The sequence below is a fragment of the Manis pentadactyla genome, chromosome 15 (genome assembly GCF_030020395.1).
Source record: "Manis pentadactyla isolate mManPen7 chromosome 15, mManPen7.hap1, whole genome shotgun sequence".
Classification (NCBI taxonomy): domain Eukaryota; kingdom Metazoa; phylum Chordata; class Mammalia; order Pholidota; family Manidae; genus Manis; species Manis pentadactyla.
Window position 1 is genome coordinate 3,006,009 of NC_080033.1, and position 22,221 is coordinate 3,028,229.

General features: G+C 48.2%; 1 protein-coding gene across 1 annotated transcript; it reads right to left on the minus strand.

Annotated features, from left to right (window-relative positions):
• Nucleotides 1-2,418: 2,418 nt before the first annotated feature.
• Nucleotides 2,419-19,578, minus strand: LOC130681105 (zinc finger protein 541-like). Its single transcript, XM_057493296.1, has 8 exons — nucleotides 19,269-19,578; nucleotides 15,808-17,635; nucleotides 14,089-14,147; nucleotides 13,632-13,809; nucleotides 13,251-13,412; nucleotides 12,014-12,338; nucleotides 3,410-3,473; nucleotides 2,419-2,428 (listed from the first exon to the last, which is right to left on the minus strand). Exons 1-8 carry the CDS (start codon nucleotides 19,496-19,498, stop codon nucleotides 2,419-2,421), a joined length of 2,856 nt encoding a protein of 951 aa, XP_057349279.1. The 5' UTR covers nucleotides 19,499-19,578.
• Between the last annotated feature and the right edge of the window lie 2,643 nt (nucleotides 19,579-22,221).

Consider the following 22,221-nt stretch of genomic DNA (forward strand, 5'->3'; position numbering starts at 1 on the left):
CATGTGTATGTGCATGTAAGATCTGTACGGGCAAATGCCTGAGGTGCCCAACCAAAGTCAGAGGTCATCATTCAGAAGTAGGACGACGGGGATGGGTGTGGAGGGCTTTGAGCACGTGATGGCATTTCTGTACTCTCTGGAGTTGTTCACATCAGTGGCTTTATAAACTAAAAGCAGTTTACAGTGTGAACAGCGTGTCACCCAGATAGGCCCTCCAGCTCTAGCTCAGCTCAGCGCTGTGAGATGAGGCCTTGTCTACACCAGCCCACCCACGCACACCTTACCATCTGGTGTATCAAGGAAAAGTTGTTCTTATGAGCCTGGAATGCCTTATTAAACAGCTCCTTCTCTGTGGGGGTCCAGACGTCTGAACCTATCAGAGAAACAGGAGGGAGAAGGACAGTTCTGCGGCCACAGCCGTGGCTGAAATGCAGCCTGCCCTTTTTAAAGCTGTCATTACCGAGTACCAATGATGTGCCAAGAATTCTGTTTTATCTCATACAATCCTTAGAAAAACCTTAGCAGGTTGGGATCAGTACTATCCCCACTTTACAGATGCAATAACAAGGCTTCCATTGATTAACAGATTGCCAACAGGAGGCAGGGATCCCCAGTTGCCTGACACCCAGGCTGGGGTGCTCAGCCACTGCATCTGAGCCTGCCTTCACCTCTCCCCGGCCAGGGGATCCCTTTCCTGGCTGGGCACAGACGGTGAGGGAACCCCTGGAAGGGGGAAGGGAGGACCCAGCCAGGAGAGAGAGGCACCCCCTGAGGTCCCCTGGAGAGGAAAGGCCCTTCTGGAAAGGCAGGAGAAGGAGGGCCCCAAGAGCACACCCAGGGGCACATGCAGAGCCTGCCCCCGAGACCGACTGGCTCCGGGTACTAGCCGGGCACACCCACCCCCACAGCCTCGCTCCAGTACCTGCGTAGTGATAGTTGGCGAGAGGGTGAGTCGGCGGCTTCTGGGGTCCGCTCAGTAGGAGGGTCTCTAGGGCCACCTGGAGTAGGAAGGAAAGCAGGCTACTTTCTGAGGGAGGGAAGGTGAGGTGGAGGCCTCCCTTCATCCCTTCATTCATTACAAAAGCACTGACAGGCCCCCCTAAAGCCTCCCACGCTCCACGGCTACTCAGCGCGTGGTGGGGCCGTGGACTGGCCGCGGCCTGTGAACTGCAGTGGACATGCCGGCTCTGTCACTACGCATACTGCTGAGTGCAGCTGGGGTTTTTCTCAGTAGGGTTTTCTTGATGAAGGAAGCAGTGTGCGGATTTATTCCGGCACCAGCTCCTTCCTTCGTCAAGGACTGGCATTTGGAGGAGCCCTGCCTGTGCCACGCCCCATTGTATTTTCTTCATAGCACTAACCACTAACAATTTTTGAAAACAGATTTCCCTTTGACTGTCCTAAAATTAAAATGTAAGCCCCACAGAGAAGGATTTTGTCTCGCTCACCAGTGTAAACCCGATCGGGACTGGCCGTTGAACCTGCAGGGCCCAGCACAGAATGAAAACGCAGGCCCCTTTTAGAAAATTTGTTAATTTCAAAAATGGTGGAGGCAGAGCATTAGACCGAGGGGGGCCCCAAAGCCAGCCGTGCCCCAGGGCCACGACACTCATGAGGGCCAACAAACATGTGCTGGTTCCTTGGCTGAGCACCTACTCTGCGCCGCCCACTGCCTTGCAACCTGAGGAAAAGTACAGTTGCCAACGCTGACTCCTGGGGCCCTAACTCAGGTGACTTGACCTCCCTTCCCACTACTCAGAGTGGGACTTTTTATTTTCTAAACTTCAGGATGGTCAAGCGGGTCCTCGGAGGAAGCAGATATTTTTGTTGCATCAGGGGTTTTCGTACATGAGTTTTTAATTAAAAAGATAAAGCTCCATCAATAAACCAGATCAGTGCAGGACCTGAGTCAGTCTACTCGACTCCACTCCCCGTGCCCCTGCGATCTCGGAGGAACCTGGTGCTCTGCTGCTGCTCCAGGAAAATAACTGACAAACTGAGACCCATCTACACACTTGCCCTACAACTGACAAGGACATCAACCCCACAGCCACTGGGGAAAAGGATGGGTGGCCTTTCTCAGTTTTCATGAGCCGCAAAGCCCACAGATGGCACATTACATGCACCAGATTCCCAGCCTCAGCAGGGCAGGGTCTTCCCAGGGACCCACCAATCCCGCCCCTGCCTCTAGCTCACCGGGACGTCACCCTGGGCTTCGTGCAGGCAGTGCAGAGCGAGCTCCAGGTTGGTACCCCCTCCTGGCATCGTGCTGGAGCAGGCCAAGTTGCAGAGTTCAGTCACTATTCCCAGCAAACATCCCCAGCCAAGCGTGAGAGATGGGAGACACAGGGAGTCAGTGAATGCCGGGGAGGTCATGTCCCCAAAAGCACAGGGAGGGGCTCCTTGTCCCTGTCTCCCTCACAGGTCCCTGAAAAGCAGGCGGAGGGAAGGACAGGGGGGAAGGGCAGGAACCCTGCTCCTGGAATCTGCTCAGGATAGCCTATCTGGTTACTGCATGAGGAGAATGAGGGGCGGGAGGAGAAGTCCTGGTCCCAGAGCCTGCTACCCCACCCAGGGATACTGCTTCTTGGTCCAGGTGAGACCCGGCAGGAGGAACTCCTTGGAGATGAGGGAAGGGGGGTTACCCTTGGGAATTTGGCCCCCATGTCTCAGCCACCTCTATCCTGTGTTTCTGTATTGATCGTAATATCGTCCCATGGCTTCCAGACGAGAGAAGCTCCATCTTCACCGGTCTCAGCAGGAGGGCGCTCCAGGAGCTCCGGGATCTCAGCCTGAAACTCGCCTCCTATCCTGATGTGTCTGAAATGAGGCCACACACGACACATACACATGTTACTAAGATGGGAAATAAGACGGAGATGTGTGACGTGCCCTGCTCTCAGGCCACAACCCTGCTCTGTGGAAACCTGTCATCTCGCAGATGCATCTGCTGAGTATTCATCACCCCGGACAGACATGGACAAGTGTTCTAGATACCGTCCAGCTACACCCCCTTCCTCCAATTTTCTTTACCACCAGGCTTCTCCCTCAGGTTCCCCTCTAGGGGTCCAGGACAGGGGAGGTGTATGCTGATGCCTGGCATGCTTCTACACCCATGGCCACATCCCCCTAGTCACATTCCATGGATACTCAAGCCTCACATGTGTCATCACCAGTTCTACCTATATCCCCAGGGTCCTGGGCATTTGTCCCCGTGGGCCCAACTATGGGATGCCCAGATAGAAGGAACATTGGAGGAACTTCCCACATACACCCAGAGAAATCTACCACTTCTCTCCCAGAGAGAAGCTAACACCCCTGTGAGGAAGGAGCTCTGGGGGAACACAAGGAGGGTAAGAATATCCCCACTTTGGTAGGACCCCCAGGTTCTAAGTCTGTTCAAACTCACGGTTCAGTGCTGAGCTCCGTGTCATCCTCGAATGCGCAGATGTCAGAAGCGTCATTCACTAGATCTAGAAAACACGCCACAGAAACCTTCAAGAACACGGACTGGAAGGGATGCATGGGCCCCTTCTGCCTGCCTTTGTAGAGCAGCTGAAAGCAGGGTTTCCAAGCTTGCAAGGTCGGGAGCTCCCTCAGAACACTAACAATAGAACTACCATATGATCCAGCAACCCCCCGTGTGGGAATTGACCCAGAAGGACAGAAATCGGGGTCTCAAAGAGACACCTGCACTCCCATGGTCACTGCAACGTGATTCACAATAGCTAAGATGTGGAAACTCCCAAGATGCCCATCGACATATGAATGGGTAAAGCATATGTGGTTTATACATACAATGAATCCTATTTAGCATTGAAAAAAGGACATTTTGCAACATGCAACAACATGGAAGAACCCCTTGAGAACATTAAATGAAATAAGCCAGTCACAGAAAGAGAAATACTGCATGAATGCACTTAACATGTAGTATCTAAAACAGTCAAATCCATATAAAAAGAGAGGAATGGTGATGTCCAGGTTTAGGGTTGTGGGAAATGGGGTGTTACTAACCAAGGAATGTAAAGTCTCAGTTAAGCAAGATGAATAAACTCTAGAGATCTGCTGTATGGCACTGCCAACAATACTATATTGATCACTTAAAAGATTCGTTAGAGGGTAGGTCTTATGTTCACTCTTCTTGTCACAACAATAATTGTTAAAAAGATCATGTGGAAGAGGACTAGGACTTCTGAAAATACAAAGAGTAAAGAATAAAAAAAATACAGAGAGAAAAATAAATGAATGAAGGAAAACGAAGAGCCACAGAGAAATGTGGGACATCAATAAGTGCAGCAACACATGCAATGGGAATACAAGGAGGAGTGGAGAAAGGAACAGAAAAATAAAGTATTTCATGGCAGAAAATGTGCAAAATGTGACCAAAAAACAGTACATACATCCAAGAAACTCTATAAACTCCATGTAGCATAAACACAAAGAGCTCTCCATCTGGGCACATCATAGGCAAAATACTGAAAGCCAAAGATAAAGGGCTTGAAAACAAAAAGAGAAAAATAACGTGATATACATGTACACTCCAGTGAGATTAACAGCTGACTTCTCATCGGACATGACAGCAGTTGGAAGGCAGTGGGACAACATGATCTCATTGCTGGAAGTAAAAACTCAACCAAGAATCTTATATCCAGCAAATTACCTTTCAAAAATGAAGGTGGAAAAAGACATCCTTAGGTAAATAAAAACTGAGGAAACTTGTTGCTAGCACACATATCTTACAAGGAACATTAAAGGGAGAGAATTATTCAGCCATGAAAGGAAATGAAGTTCTGATATACACAACATGGGTGAAACCCTAAGTTTTCATGCTAACTGGAAGAAAACACAAAGAAGCACACATTGTATGATTCCCACTTATATGAAATGTCTAGAAGAGCCAAGCCTACAGGAGAGAAAGTAGATTTGTGGTTACCTACAGCTGGGGACAGGGTCGAGAGGGGAGGGACAAGAGTGACTACTGAGTACAGGGCTCCCTTGGACATGATGAAAATATCCAAAAATTGATGGTAGCAACGGTTGCACACACAGCTCAGTGAAATACCAACTAACAATGTATAGTTTATTTTAAGGGGATGGATTGTATGACATGTGAATTACACATCCACAATGAAAATAAAAACTACAGGAAGTTCTTCAGACTGAAAGAGAATATGACATGAGATGGTAATCTGAATCCAAACAAAGAAACAAAAAACACTGCTAAAGGTACTTATATAGGTAATTATAAACCTCAGTCTAAATGCATAATTTTTCTCTTTTCTTAATTGAACTAAAAAGTAATTGCATAAAACACTACTGTTACAGGCCTGTAATTTATAAACATATATATGACAACAACAGCACAAGAAAGGGGAGACGCATTGGAGTAAAGAAATAGCACTGCATACAGTAACTCAAATCCACAGGAATAAATGAAGAGATGAGAAACGGGAACTAAAAGTGTTATATAACAAACTGTATAAATAATGCTTGCATCCCCTGATTCTCTCAGTTTTTGTTACATAAAACAAAATTGTATAATATAAGAATTGATGTTTTGCTGGGTTTATATACACACACACTCACATAAACATACATATATAAAGTACATATATGAATAATAAGAGCAAGAGGGTTCGGAGAAATAGAGCTGTATAGTAGTAATGTTTCCGTATTTCACTGTAAGTGATGGGAAGGACAGGGAGGAAGGCAGAAACCCTGCTCCTGGGACCTGCTCAGGATGACCTGGATGGTTACTGCCATGAGAAGAATGGCTGGCAGGAGGAGATATCCCGGTCCCACGGCCTGCTACCCCACCCAGGGATACTGCTTCTTGGTCCAGGTGAGAACTGGGAGGAGGAACTCCTTGGAGATGAGGGAAGGGGGGGTACCCTTGGGAATTTGGCCCCCATGTCTCAGCCACCTCTATCCGGTGTTTCTGGATCGCCCGTCACATCGTCCGATGGCTTCCAGACCAGTGAAGCTCCATGTGCAATGGTCTCGGCTGTAGGGCGCTCCTGGAGCTCCGGGATCTCGGCTTGAAACTTCTTTCCTCTCCTGATGCGTCTGAAATGAGGCCACACACGAGACATACACATGTGACTTAATTGGGAAATAAGACGGAGATGTGTGACGTGCCCTGCTCTCAGGCCACAACCCTGCTCTGTGGAAACCTCTGTCATCTCCCAGTTGCATCTGCTGAGTATTCATCACCCCGGACAGACATGGACAAGTGTTCTAGATACCGTCCAGCTACACTCCCTTCCTCCAATTTTCTTTACCACCAGTCTTCTCCCTCAGGTTCCCCTCTAGGGGTCCAGGACAGGGGAGGTGTATGCTGATGCCTGGCATGCTTCTACACCCATGGCCACATCCCTCTAGTCACATTCCATGGATACTCAAGCCTCACATGTGCCTTCACCAGTTCTACCTATATCCCCAGGGTCCTGGGCATTTGTCCCCATGGGCCCAACTATGGGATGCCCAGACAGAATGAATATTGGAAGAACATCCCACATACACCCAGAGAAATCTACCACTTCTCTCCCAGAGAGGAGCTAACGCCCCTGTGAGGAAGGAGCTCTGAGGGCACACAAGGAGGGTAAGAATATCCCCACTTTGGTAGGACCCCCAGGTTCTAAGTCTGTTCAAACTCACATTCGAATGTGGGGCTTGGTGTCATCCGTGATAACATGGTTGCCAGAAGAGTCATCCAGTTGATCTAGAAAACACGCAACAGAAAGCTTCAAGAACACCGACTGGAAGGGATGCAGGGGCCCCTTCTACCTGCTTTTGTAGAGCAGCTGAAAGCAGGGTTTCCAAGCTTGCAAGGATGGGAGCTCCCTCAGAACACTAACAACAGAACTACCGTTTGATCCAGCAACCCCACTTGTGGGTATTGACCCAAAAGGACTAAAATCTGGCTCTCAACGAGACACCTGCACTCCCATGGTCACTGCAACGTGATTCACAATAGTTAAGATGTGGAAACAACCAAGATGCCCATCGACATATGAATGGGTAAAGATTATGTGTTTTAAATGTACAATGGAATCCTATTTAGCCTTAAAAAGAAATTTTGCAATATGCAACAACATGGATGAAGCCCTTGAGGACATTAAATGAAATAAGCCAGTCACAGAAAGAGAAATACTGCATGAATGCACTTAACATGTAGTATCTAAAATACTCAAATCCATATAATCAAAGGGTGGAATGGTGGTGTCCAGGGTTAGGGTTGTGGGAAATGGGGAGTTACTAACCAAGGAATGTAAAGTCTCAGTTAAGCAAGATGAATAAAGTCTAGAGATCTGCTGTACGGCACTGCCAACAATACTACATTGAACACTTAAAAGATTTGTTAGAGGGTAGGTCTTATGTTCACTCTTCTTGTCACAACAAAAATTGTTAAAAAGATCATGTGGAAGAGGACTAGGACTTCTAGAAAGACAAATTGTAAAACAACAAAGTAACCGGTAAAAATTATTTTTAAAGCAGTTAAAGTCTCCAGAAGTTATCCTGAAGGTATACAGCATTTTAAGAAATATTCATTCAGGACAACTGAGTAAATGTCGGTAAGAATAGTGGGTTTGTGGCACCTGAGCCATGACTTGCTCCCTTACCTACCAACCCCATGCACTGTGTATCAGAAGCTCTACTTGGAGGGCTCCACTCCAGGGAGGGGCAGCCAGGGACACAGGGGGTCCCTCTCCTCCCAGCTCTGATGCCTAAAGAGCTAAAGGAAGGTACAATGAAAAATGCTCATCTAAGAGAGAATACTATTAAGAGGTAGAAATTGTTTTTTTAAAGAAACAAATGGAAATCTTGGAGTTAAGATCCATAACCAAAATGCAGATTGGAGCTGGCAGAGGTAACCAGCAGCCAACTTAAAGCGAGATCCATGGAAATTATGGATTTTGAAGAACAGAGAGAAAAATAAATGAATGAAGGAAAACGAAGAGCCACAGAGTAATGTGGGGCATCAATAAGTGCAGCAACACGTGTAATGGGAATACAAGGAGGAGTGGAGAAAGGAACAGAAAAATATTTAAAGTATTTAATAGCAGAAAATGCCCAAAATGTGACCAAAAAACAATACATACATCCAAGAAACTCTATAAATTCCAAGTAGCATAAACACAAAGGGCTCTCCATCTGGACGCATCGTAGGCAAAATACTGAAAGCCAAAGATAAAGATTTTGAAGGCAAAAAGAGAAAAATAACGTGATATACATGTACACTCCAGTAAGATTAACAGCTGACTTCCATCGGACATGATACCAGTTGGAAGGCACTGGGGACAATATGTTCTCATTGCTGGAAGTAAAAACTCAACCAAGAATCTTATATCCAGCAAATTACCTTTCACAAATTAAGGTGAAAACAGACATTCTTAGGTAAATAAAAACTAGGAAACTTGTTGTTAGCAGACATGTCTTACAAGGAACATTAAAGGGAGAGAATTATTCAGCCATGAAAAGATATGAAGTTCTGATATACACAACATGGGTGAAACCCTAAGTTTTCATGCTAACTGGAGGAAAACACAAGGAATCACACATTGTATGATTCTCACTAATAGGAAATGTCCAGAAGAGCCGAGCCTAGAGGACAGAAAGTAGATTCGTGGTTACCTACGGCTGGGGACAGGGCTCCCTTGGGACATGATGAAAATATCCGAAAATTTATGGTAGCAATGGTAGCACAGCTCTGTGAATATACCAACCACCACCCTATTGTGTATTTTAAGGGGATGAATTGTATGACATGTGAATTACACCTCCACAATGCAAATAAATACTACAGGAAGTTCTTCAGACTGAAAAAGAAAATGACATGAGATAGTAATCTGAATCCAAACAAACAAAACACACTGGTAAATGTACTTCTATAGGTAATTATAAAAGTCAGTATAATTGCATATTTTTTCTCTTTTCTTAATTGACTTATAAAGTAATTGCATAAAACACTACTGTTATAGGCCTGTAATTTATAAACATATATACGACAACAACAGCACAACAAAGGGGAGACGCATTGGAGTAAAGAAATAACACTCCATACAGTAACTCAAATCCACAGGAATAAATGAAGAGATGAGAAATGGTAACTAAAAATGTTATATAACAAACTGTATAAAGAATGCTTGCTTTCCTTTATTCTCTCAGTTTTGGTTCCATAATACAAATTCGTATACTGTAAGAATTAATGTATTGCTGGGTTTATACACCCACAAACATACATATGTAATATACATATATAAATAATAAAAGCCAAATGGTTAGGAGAGATTGAGCTCCATAGGAGTAGTGTCTCTGTATTTCACTGTAAGTTATTATACATCTGAAGAGATTCTGATGACATTAAGATGTAATTTTACATTGTAGAGGAACCACTAAGGAAGGATTAAGAAAAACATGAAAAGCTAAAGGAATTAAAATGTTACAATAGAAAATACTTAATATATAAGTAATCCAGAATAGAGGAACATAAGGAGGAAAAGGCAAGGTACATTCAGAAAAGGAAATGCATAAAGGCAAATGTAAACCTCCCTGTATCAATGTAACATTAAATGACACCAGACTGAATAAACCAATCAAAATGCAGAGTTTGTCACATTAGATAAAAAATATACGATCCAACTAATATTATCTATAGGAAACATGGTTTATTAAAAGAAAACACAAGCAGTTTGAAAATACAAGGTCAGAAAATATATACCAAGTAAACAACCTTAAAAGAGGCAGAATGGTACTGTTAGGCTAATTAGACTTTAAAACAAAAAACATAGAGATTATGATAAAATTATTGCAGTGATGATAAATAACATTGTAGTCATATCATGAGAAAAACAATCACTCCATCAGGATGTTATGACAATTATAAGCATATATGCACCTAAAAACAGAGTCCAAAAATACATGAAGCAGAAACTGACACAATTGAGTATGAAATACACAATTCAAAACAATAGTTGGAGATTTCAGTACTTGCAGTAATGGATCGGACAACTACACAGAATGAAACAAGACATAGGTACATTTTTGGTGTGTTCCACCCAACATCAGTAGAATATATTCTTCTCAAGTGCACATGGGACATTCTTCAGGACAGAACATATTGTAGCTCATAAAACATGTCTCAATAAATTTGAAAGGACCAACTTAATACAAAGCATGTTCTCTGACTGCAGTAGAATTACATTAGAAATCAATAAAAGGAGACAATTTGGAAAATTCACAAATATGTGGAAATAAAACAACACACTCCTCAATAATCAGTGTATTTAAGAAGAAATCAAAAGAGAAATTAGGAAATATTTTGAGATAAAGGAAAGAAGAACATAACATACTAAAACTTATGGAATGTGGCTAATGCAGTGCTCCAAGGGAATTTATAGCTGTAACTGTCTGTATCAAAAAAGAAGAAAAATCTAAAATCACTATGGTCAGTTGATTTCCACAAAGGTGCCACACCAGCTCAATGGGGGAAAGAATAATCTCTTTAACAAGCGGTGCTGCAACAACTGATACCCCCACGCAAAAGAATGAATTTAGACTCCTATCTCACATAATATAGAAAAGGTAAGTTAAAATTGATCCAAGACCTAAATGTAAATGTCAAGATCATAAAGCTCTTAGAAGAAAAAGGAGTAAAAGTCAGCATAATTGCATATTTCTTCTCTTTTCTTAACTGACTTAAAGTGACTTTTGGTCAGGCAAAACCGTAGATACAACACTAAAAGCACAAGTGACAAAAAATAAAATCTCTTGTACCACAAATGCCATAAATAAAATGAAAATACAAGACATGATACAGGAGAGAATTCCCAAATCATATATCTAATAAGGGACTTGCATACAGAATATAAAGGGAGCTCTTACAACTCAGTAATACAAAGATAATAACTCGATTTTACAAAGGGGCAAAGGATCTGAATAGACATTTCTGAGAAAATACACAAATGGACAATAAGCACATGGGAAGATATCAACATCATTAGCCATTGGAGAAATACACATCAAAACCACAATGAGATATCTTATGCCCACTAGGAGAGTTATAATTGAAAAAGGTAAGGATCATTGACAAGGATGTGGAAAATTGGAACTTGCGTGCCATGTGCATGGAAATTTATTCCCATGGCTCAGCCTTTTCGGGAAACAGTCTGGCAGTTCCTTCAACTGTTAAACATATTACCAGTGACCCAGCAATTCCACTCCCCAGCATAAGTTCAAGAGAAATGAAAGCCTTTGTCCAACAAAAACTTGTATGTGAATGTTCATAACAGCATTATTCACAACCATTAAAAGATGGAAACAGCCGAAATACCCATCAGCTATAAATGGATAAAATGTTGTGTATCCACACAACGGAATATTATTCAGCCATAAAAAGGATTGAAGCACTGTATACACTGTACCATGGATGAACTTTGAGAACATTATGCTAAATGAACAAACTAAACACCAAATGTCGCATACTGTATGATTCCAATTACATGCAATGTCCAGAGTAGGTGCGTCCATGATGAATAGAGATGATTAGTGGTTGCTCAGGGCTGGGGAGACGGGGGCAGTAGTGGGTGTATGACTGCTAATGCATACAGTGCTGCTTCTGGGGTGATGAAATTGCTCTAAAATTACATAGTGCAATGGATGCACAACTCTGAATTTACTAAAACACATTGTATACTTTAATGGGTGATTCATATGATATGTGAATTATGTGCCAATAAAGCTGCTAACAAAATTTTTCAAAAGGACAGGCAGAAGGGTGGTCAGGCTGAATGGCCTCTATATTTCCCTTCTGCCTGTAAAATTCTCAGCACCTAGAAGGCTGCTGGTTCCACATGGTCCTGGGATACCTCTGAGCAGCCATGGGACCCTCAAGCCAGACACAGCCACAGGCCAGAGAGAACGCCTGGACCAAATGCTACACGTTGAGGTGGATCTGGCCCATTGCAGGCCTGCCGTGTGATGGTCAGAGATGACGGGCCACAGCCTCACTCACCAAGCTTGCTGCTGATGAGTTTGTCAGGACCAGCCTGAGTGGACATGGAACAGAGAGTGCTGGAATCCAGCCCAGACCCCTCCCGGATGGGGCTGAGCACCAGGGGCGGTGTATCGGGAGAGCGCGGGCACAGTCCCTGCAGGGAGTGGTCCCCCAGGAGCACTGGAGACTGCAGGCAGCTCTGGTGGCCTTCTTCAGGGCCCAGACCCCCAGAGGCAGAAGGGGCAGGAGGCAGGAACGATGCCTTGGGTTGGGGGCACTTTCGCTGCTTTCTGGGCTGGCTGGTCTCCTCCCCATCTCTCTCCTCCTGGTCTCCGTCCTGTCCCTGGAGAAGAGAATTCAAAGCCACAGGGGGGTGACTTGGGGCCACATGTGCACAGCTCAGTCTTCAAGGGGGTGCGAGCACCAGCAAGGGCACTTCCCACAGAGCCAGAGGGAAACGTAACACCCAACACCCCTGTCCGAGCCGGGCTCAGCAAGGGAGCCGAGCATGGCCACCACACCCGAGCCAGACCCCGGATTCTTGGCCTGGATGGATGATGCTGGAAGCTTCCTCATGTGACCACCCCCCCAGGGAGAGGCCCTGATACACAGGGTTTTGGAGATGTACGATGCCAGCGTCAACTTGGTAAAAAGACTGGCACTTAGAGATGGGGCCGGAGATGCAGTGCAACAGCATGACAAAATGAAAAATGACCGCAGCTCCGTGAGATGGATAAACGGATCTATGAACCCTGCTGCCCTGCCTGGAGGGCACTTCTCCAGGTGGGACCCTCCAGTACGGGCTGCAATGGCTGATCCCGTGAACTTAACCACCTCCACACAATCTCCCCTCTTTCTGCCAATCTTACTGCTCCTCATCCCCCAAATCTCAGCTCTGACCCCCTCCTCCAGGAAGTCCTCCTTGTCCTCCTCAGGCAGGGTTTCTGGTGTCCCCTCAGTCCCTCTGCTCCCCCTCCCAGCCCAGCCCAGTCTGAGTCCTCACTGCCTGGCATGGGTTCATCTACTTGCATGGACTGGGAGACCCAGGAGGCCAGGCTGGGGCCATCCCTGTCACCACGGTGTCCCCAGCACTGCCCCCACAGGGCCGGCCCAGAAGGTGAATGAATGAATGAACGTGCAAGCCAAGCTGTTCTGGAGAGATTTTTTGTGGCGTCTGGTTTGGGCTCTGCCTATGGCTTCCACTGGCAGGTTGTGCAGGAAGCAGAGGGAAGAAAGTGGTCCAACCAGCACCCACCTTGGCTGTGCTCCCTGGGGGCCGGCTCACTGGGCCCAGAGGCATCCCCAGAGGAGCTGTGCTCATGCCATCTGGGGGCTTCACGGCTCCTGCGGGGCTCTGTGCCTCCACCTCCACCCTCAGCGCCTGACTCAGAGGCTTGAAAAACTCTGTGCCCGACACCTAAACACAGGAAGAGATGGCAGCGTAAGAGCAACCGTAGGCAGGCGGCAGAGGGGACGCTCCAGGCTCAAGCACCGGCCTGCCCCCCAGAGCAGCGCAGCCTGACCCCTGGTCCCTGCCCAGGCTTCCCTGGGGGAAGCCTCCATCCTGAGACCATGACACCCAGCCACTGACTCCCTCCCTGAAAGCCTGTGAGCACCCTGCGAGCACAGAACCTACTGGTCCTGAAACCTTCACCTGCTGGTCCTGGTTCCCTCGAGGTGGCAGCCACTGGTCGTTGGGAAAACACATATGGCTGATTAGCCCCTCCTCTGTATAAAACATCTGGCTGCAGTTCTTGCAGACATACGCGCTCCTTGGCTCTGCCCAGTCTGCAGGGCCTCCATTTTGCTGGTTACTGTGGAGAGACACGGCACGGGGGAAGAACGGGAGAAGGGGACTCCACCCCTGTATTCTCTGTTTTTTTCTTTTTTTTCTTTTATGTCTAATCCACTGACAACTCTCAATGAATCCCCAGAAATGGAGACGATACCCCCTTCCTTCGTGGCCTGGCATGTACCTCTTCATGGCTGAAGCATCCAGAGCTCACTGGCCCAAAGCCAGCACATAAAAGCCCCCAGAGGACTCCCGAGGGGTTGAGCCCCCAGGCCCGGCAGGGAGGGGTTTCTGAACTTACCATCCGCCTGCCGTGCTCTCCTCCTTCACTGGATCGGGGAGCTGGTAGGTATTTCCATCCTGAAGATGAAAATACATCTGAACCAACATATCAAAAATGAGGCATATGCAAGGACTAAAACTACAAGGTGCCGAGAAGAAAACACAGGAGTGACTCCGTGACCTTGGATTAGGCCATGCTTTCTTGGATGACACAGAGAACAAACTGGACTTACCAAAACTTAAAACTTCCCTGCATCAAGGGACACCATCAATAAAGTAAGAACCCACAGAATGGGAGAAAGTCATTACACGTTATACATCTCATAAGGGCCTTGTATGTACAATACATAAAGAACTCTTACAGCCTAACAAAAGTCAAATAACCCGGTTCAAAAATGGGCAAAGGATATGAACAGACACCAAACCGAAGAAGACATGAATGGCCGATAAGCACATGAAAAGATGCTCAGCACCATCAGCCGTTAGAGCCTCGTGAGTCAGACCATCATGAGGCAGCACCTCACACCCACTAGAATGGCTATGGTAAAAAAAAAAAAATTGGACAATAGCAAGTGCTGATGAGGCTGTGGAGAAATTGGAGCCCTCGTACACCGTGGATGGGGATGTGAAATGGTGCAACTGCTTTGGAAAAGCCTGGCAGCTTCTCAGATGGTTAAGCACAGAGCTACCCCATGAACTGATAATCCCACCCCTAGGTCATTCCCAAGAGAAATGAAAATGTATGTCTCCACAAAAACTTGTATGAATGCTCACAGAAGCACTATTCACGATGGCCAAGAAGTGGAAACAACCCAAATGGCCATCAACTGATGAATAAACAAAATGCGATGTATCCACACAATGGAGTATTATTCATACATAAAAAGGAGTGAAGCGTGGCATATGCTACAACATGAATGGACTTTGAAAACATTATGCTGAGTGGAAGAAGGCAGACATGAAAGGCCACAGTGTATGATTTCAATTATATGAAGTGTCCAGAGTAGGCAAATCCATAGAGACAGGGGTAGATTCATGGTGCCAGGGGCTGGGAGGTTATGGGGAGACCTGGGGGGACAACTAAGGGTGCGGGGTTAATTTCTGGGTTGATGAAAAATGTGGTGGAAAAAGTGGTAATGGTGCACAACCTTTGTTAGTACTACTAAAGATCACCAGATGGTGTGATTTAAAATGGTCAATTAGATGGCATATGAATATTAAAGCTGTTTAAAAACAAAGAGGATACAGCTATCAGGCGCTAGACCTGAGCACGTCGCAAAGAGAAGCGGCTGACTGCCTGGTGCCCAGGTCCTCGTGGCCACCACCTGGGAAGGAACCAGGCTAATGCTGCACAAGTGCTGACACATGTAGGCACCCCTGCCCCACAGCCAGAGATGGCATCTCATGCAGGAATACTGAGGGGGAAGGGACTCTACCTTTATATACTCTGAAGAGTTTGAGGGGCAAACTCAGAAGGAAGAGAAGGACAAGAGGAAAACAGGCAGAAAAAACTCAGTGAGGAAAGGTGACACGGGGCGTCCCAGCGACTTTGTAAAGCCTTCATCCTGGCTTTTTTGCGGGGAAGGTTGGTGGGGGGCCATGATGTCTCTGAACCTTCACTTCCCCTCTGTAAAACTGGGTCTGAGGACTCACGGGCACTAAATAAAATGTCTGGACCTCAGAAATTCGGAAACAAGTGATGAGTGAGTCTCTCATCTCACAGCATAAAGTCAGGTACCTGGATCCTGTTGGATATCGTCAGCTTGGACTTTGAGTCCTGCGGGGTGTCCACTGAAGGCCCGGCCGATGAGAAGGAGGCCATGGCCACCTGGCTGGGAGAGGCCTCACAGCGCGTATCCATTTTCACCTTCTCCTTCTGGAAGTCCAAGAAACATTGGGCCCACATGTTGCCAGAGAAGAGCCTGTGGCCTCTGCCCTGGGAGCAGGCCGGGCCCTTTGCACCTTTCATGGCCCCCAAGGCCAGGCCATTCTCCACCTGGGCCTGCTTCCCTGGGAGCTGGGCTCCGGCAGGATTGTCCCCACATAGCTGGGTCTGGCGTGGGCCCCCTGTGGGGAGGATGTCCCCCAGGTCTAAGGGCCCTTTCGTGGATCTCAGCTGCTTGGCCAGAGAGGAGACATCTGCATTCCCAGGGGGTTCCCATGGTACAGGGGCCACTTTTGGTCCTCCCTTCGTGTCCCGTCTATTGCTGCCGGGCAAGGCCTCTCTGGGGAAGGCGGGCGTGGTTTTTCTCTTGTGGGGCGGGGATCCCTCTGGCTCTGGGTTTGCAGGGCCAGGATGGAAGGAGTCAACTGTGGGTGCCAATGGTGGGGGCTGGTGTGGCCGCAGACCCTGCAGTGGCTTCAGCACAGCCTGCTTGCCCTCAGGCACAGCTTGCTGGGAGGAGACCACAGCCACCTGGGAGCCAGAGATGAACACCTGGGACTTGGTGATCATCTGGAGCACCTGCATCTGCCCTTGACTCACCAGACACTCCTGCGACTTCAGGAACAACTGCCCGGAGAGCGGCGTCGTGTTGTCAGACGACAGCCCACTCGGCTTCAGGGCCTCCTGGAGGCCGGGCTCCTCCACATGCTGCCGTGAGCAGGAGTCGCTGTCAGAATTGCTCTTCTTGGAAGCCCTGGTGTCCCCTTCCTCGCCGGCATATCCAGCGCCATCGGAGGCCTCCCCAGGTGCCTTCAGGTCTGTGGGGGGGAGGGGCGGTGCATCCTCCAGACTGGGGCCACCGCTGGGCGAGGGCTCCCCCATCAGGGAGGTGCTGCTGGGCCTGGGCCCAGACTCGGAGCCCTCCTGAGGGGACACGGAAGTGGGCTTCTGGATGGCAAACTCATCATTCCCTTCGCTCTCGGGGCAGCCTGGCAGGTTCCGGAGCCACTGGAAGTTGTGGTTTGAAGGCTCAGCACTGGCAGGCGCTGCCTGGCCTTGGAACAGAGGCAGGCCGGCCGGCAGGGTCCCACCCTCCTGCCCGCTCTCCAGGGTGGGCGGTAGCTGGGGCGGCCGCTCCGACTCAGCTGGGTGTGGACCACCATCCTCTGCTACCCTGGAGTGAATGGCTGTGAACCCAGCGGCGGGCTCCTTCCACAGGGGGTGACACTCCTCAGGAACATCACTGCCCAGGGTCCCTGGGGCCGCTGGGGTGCAGGGGTAGGGCCCCAGTGAGGGTGGGGAGGGACAGGCTGTGTTTTTCCCTTCCCCGTCATCTGAGGGCCCGGCCAGGACCGGGCTGGAAGAAGAGATCTCCTGGTGGACCATGCTGCTTACAATAGAGCGCAGGGGCTCTCGGTTGGGCAAAAGGGGGCCTGGGGACCTGGCTTCTGGAGGCACCAGGGACCGCAGGCCATCCGCAGCAGGCTGGCCGGCCACCTCGTGGGCAGGAGAGGAGTCCCCACAGGCTTCTTCCTCGGGGGGAGCCTCCTTCAAGATGCACAAGCCGTGCTGGACCTCGTAGTGCCGGCGCAGGGAGCGGTCATCACAGTAGCTCTTGCTGCAGCCCTGCTCCCTGCACGCAAAGGGCTTGGTCTTCTGGTGGGTGAGCATGTGCCTAGTCCTGGAGTCACACAAGAGAAGGGAGTCAGAGGTCACTGGGGCTTAGCCTCCCACTGCAGGGTCCTGAGCCTGAATCCCCCAACAGTGCTCCCAAGGGGCAGTGGAACTCAGAACCACAGTTCAGAACCTGCACTCAGCCCCCGGCTACAGTCAAAGCATCTGGAAGGGGTGCCCCTCTCCCTCACCGTTAAGCATACCCCTTATCTGAGAGAAAAATCACCAGAAGTCAGGCCAGAGTTCCCCAGAATGGGTTCCCCAGGAACACCAGCCCTCCCGAGTGGCTCCCCGAGGACGTGGGCTCAGCTGGCAAGTCAGTCCCGACAGAGCACCAGGTGCTTCTTGGAGGTTCAGGGGAGCAAATGTAACAGCCACATAGCAGGTAGATAGATAGAGGGTCATCTGCTTAACCTGCCATGTCTCTGAAAATAGTTGCCCACAGAACTGTTTTTTGAAATAGTTCCTCTTAGTGCCCTCAAGATCCAATTTTGCAGAATACATTTGAGGAAAAGCTCATTTGGGGAGCATCCTGCCTTTAACAAAGGAGTCTTTCCCCTATCATAGAATTCCTATAAGGAGACAGCTGCCTGAAAACCCCCACAGGAAAAAATACAATTTACAGATGGCCAAACAGAACATTCTAGAAAACAGTCAAATGTGCCTCCTATAAAATAAATGAATACAAATATGTCCTATGTTTATGTCATACTTATATCTACATTAATAACATAAACAGATGAGTAAATACCCTCCGCGTTCCCAGCAGCCCTACTCTGGACAGTCCTAACAATGCGGCACATGGGGCATGCTGATAAATGACAGAGCCCTTCCCCAAAGGGCGGCCCTGGCCTCCAGTTGAGGAGAGTGGCAGAGACCCAATCTCCAGCTCCCCTGTTAATCGGTCTGTGACATGAGCAAATCGCTGCCTTTCCCTGGCGGGCGGGTCTTGGCGAGAGGATGAGTGGGAAGGCGGGTCAGTCAAAGCCCTCTGGGAAGGCCAGGAGCATATAAAATGCAATGGACTGCCGACTCCCACTTGCCAGTCTCTTGGTTTGAGGAAGTCTGTCTGTCCTTCCTCACTAGCAAGAAAAGCTTATCATTTACCAGACATTAGGAACAAAAGGAATTCTGCTCCAGACTCCTTATGGGCTTTCTTTTAAAATCAAGAGCTAAAAAAAAAAAATTAGGAGTTAAAAAAGAGAGACAAGTGTTAATGTGCCATTGCCCCATTCTAGACACAGGGATTTTGGAATCTCTCACGCCCTGTGGAGTCCCGGTACATGTTCCTCAAGTAAACACGGGCTGGTTCTCCTCAGGCACCTATTACTGTCTCCAAGTATTTCTCCATAAAGTTAACCCGATTCCCTCCATGACAAAATTGCCTCAGGACATCCTGTCTGCAAATCAAGGCAATGATTTTCTCATTGGTGTGACTTTGGGAGCTCGCAAGGGTGACCTGTTCAGGGCAGTGGCAGACCTGTCCCCAGACACGGAGTCCTCGTCTAAGCACGGGTCACAGGGACCCAACACTGACAGGGTGTGTCAGGCTCATCTGGGAGGTGATGAGAACGACCTAGGAACATGCCCCCTCCTCCCCAGGCCCCTGCACAGATGTTGGTGACCAGACTCCTACATACAGGTGGTCCTTGCGCTTAAAGGCCTTGCTGCAGATTCCGCAAACGTGTTTCCGTTCCTGGCTGTGCGTCAGGTAGTGCTTGCTAAGAGAGCTGGCGCGGCTGAACACCTTCCTGCAGAGGCTACAATCCAGAAGCAGCTTCTGAGGTGAAGTGTGATGCTGCTCTTCTTTCCCTGCGCTCCCGGAGGTGGCCCTGCCTCCTTCGTCACCATCTCTAGGCACCTGAAGCATGGCCAGCCTCAGGTCTAAACAAACAGAAGGAGAAAGCCCACGTTAGAGACACCTGGGGACATGGAAGAGCTCGGCTAAAGCGCTCCCCGACTCTTAGAACCACAGTAGACGCGGGAAGAGAGACCCAGGAACCCTTTCTCCATCTCCAGTACCTTAATTCACAGAGAAAACAAGACGTAGACCGGGTAGTGGGGAGAGAAAGGACCCTGGTCTGGCCACACTGCAGTACAGTGCCCAGTCAGAGGCTCAACTGTGGTCAGTTGTGGCCTGGAAGGATTCTAAGAACCAGGTTGCCGTGGCTGCAGGGGCCTTATGACATCATGGCCCTCTCACAAGGGCAATCCAGAAATACATCATCCAAAACTTACAGAAGTAGAAATCCTTTCTCCCAGCCACTTTTACCTTTGGGTTTTTAAAGGAAATAATGTACACTTATATGAGGAGTTAACTGCAGGGGAATTACCCGCAGCATTGCCTTTCCTGTTAGCACAGCCTGCTACCTGATCAGAGCATGTAGGTGACACCATCATGGTTTAAATGGTCTAGGACATAAGCATTTAAGGTAAAACTGTGGAAAACTATCTGATGACATGAAAGGACATTCATGCATTAATACTAAGAAAAGAGCAGCCTGTTACAAAACGAAATTATCCTAGTCTTTAAAAAAGAAAAATAAATTTTAATAAGAGAACAGAGAGAATTGAATAGACTGATAGGATTATGAGCCAATTTTATTTTCTTCTTCTTCGGTACTGGAATATGTCTCCATGCTTTCTGTGTCCCTTGGTAAAGTGATAAAAGGTATTTTAACAAGTCATGTCACCTGGGGACCAGACTGGGGGTGTGCAGGTGGCAGAGCGGAGGTCTTCAAATATCCCGAGGGCCAGCTTGTGAAGGAAGGAGCAGATTGCTTCTGTCTTGCAGAGGAATGGCTGTCTGCAGAAGCTCCTGTCTGGGACAGAGATAGCTTGGGGTCCAGGAAGCAAGGGAAACTGACCTCAAATCTCCAGAACCTAAGGTTCTGGGAGCCAGGACTCTGCAGGCTCCCTGCTGGGCTCACAGACACTCAGTAACTGTCTCCGGTATGCATGAATCATGGAAGATTTTTCTACCCCTCAGATTGGTCTTCCAGGTGGAGCACACTGCCTCATGAGAGGGCAAGTTCAGAAATCACCATTTATCTGGGACTCTGCAGAGGTGGGATCCAAGAATCCAACAGGCCAGGTTGTGGGGAGTGGAGGGGGCTCAACTTTAGGAGCCAGAGTGCTCAGCCTCTGAGCCTGAGACCCAGCAGAGAGACCGAGCAGGAAGGAGCCTGGGGTGACTAAGGGATAGGGGTGCAGACTGGTTAAGTGGTCTTTGAATACTTAGAATTAACTTAACACAGGCAATTTCCCGCTCTGATTTATCCCTGGAATACCGGGGTCTGGGTCTGGGAGCAGAGCAAACAGCTTCCTTCCCAGCCCCCAAGGTGGGATGAGGTGTTCTCTGTTTGCTAAAGAATAAGTTAAGAATCCTACATTTTTAACTTCCTGGGTATTAAAATACAATCTTTCAGATGGAATCTTTCCTGCCTTTTACTATGTTGTTTAAGGCTGGGCCTGCATGCTACATTAGTTGCCTAGGTTACAGAACTACTTAATTAGGGACCATATAGGTAAACTAGAATGTTTACCTATAGGTAAAGTAAAGATGAATTAAGCTGGGCCTGGAGAAACCTGGACTGGATCACCAACGGAAGAACCAAGCGGCCCTGGGAAGTCTTGGAGTGTTGAGGGTTTATTTTACACCTGCGGGCTCAGAGGGGAGTAATCTCCCAAGGTCTGAGCCCTGAACAAAGGCAAGGGGAGCAATACATATCTTTGTGCTTTCGCGGCTGCAACATTTCTGCAACATTTCTACGTGCACAGCAAACGAGCAAGCAAGGGGGAGTAAGTGCCTGGCAGAGCCGGGAGTGAAGCTCGGGGGAAGTTGAGTTTCTGTTGTCTTTGCGAAGAAGAGCAGCAGAAGGGAGCCACCTGGGCCAGACCGCTGTCCTTGGAAGGCGTTCCCTGTCAGGTACACTGCTCTGACTGCCAACATCCCGCCTTGCTTTTTCCGGAGGTCCTCCCCCTACTCTGACTACACCCACGCTCCCTGTCTCACAAGGACTGGCGATCTGCATCAGCACATGTCTCCGCCCTCCTTGCCAGGTCTCCTCTCTGGAAAAGTCTTTGAACTCAGCGGAGGGTTGAGCTCTGACTCCAGGACGAATGGAGAAGTGCAAATGTGGTTACTGGGGTGTCAGTGTGAAGAACCCCATTCCCCCCAGGTAGACTTTTCGTTTCACATTCTAGTTTGCATGTCCCTCACACACAATTCCAGGGTTTAATTGCATTGCTTAAATTGATTTTAATTGCAGGCAGGTTCCTGGATCCAACCGTGGCCCCACGGTCCTTCCCCCCACCCCTCAAGGTCCTGGTTCCCGGATTGTCAGTTGCTTCAGCTTCACTGGCAGAACTTGCTTCCACCCCGCTGGAAAAAGCTTTTCACTTCAGCTGTCTTCACTGTGAGGAAGAAAACATCTTTCCCAGAGACAATGGTCCTCGCAACTCTGCAACATTGTATCAATAGTCTGAAACATCCAGATAGGTAGGATGCAGACCTTGACGGAAAAAAGAGAAAAAGTTAGTGAACAAGGGACCTGCCAGCAGGGGGCGGGGCTGACCCAGCCCAACTCAGGG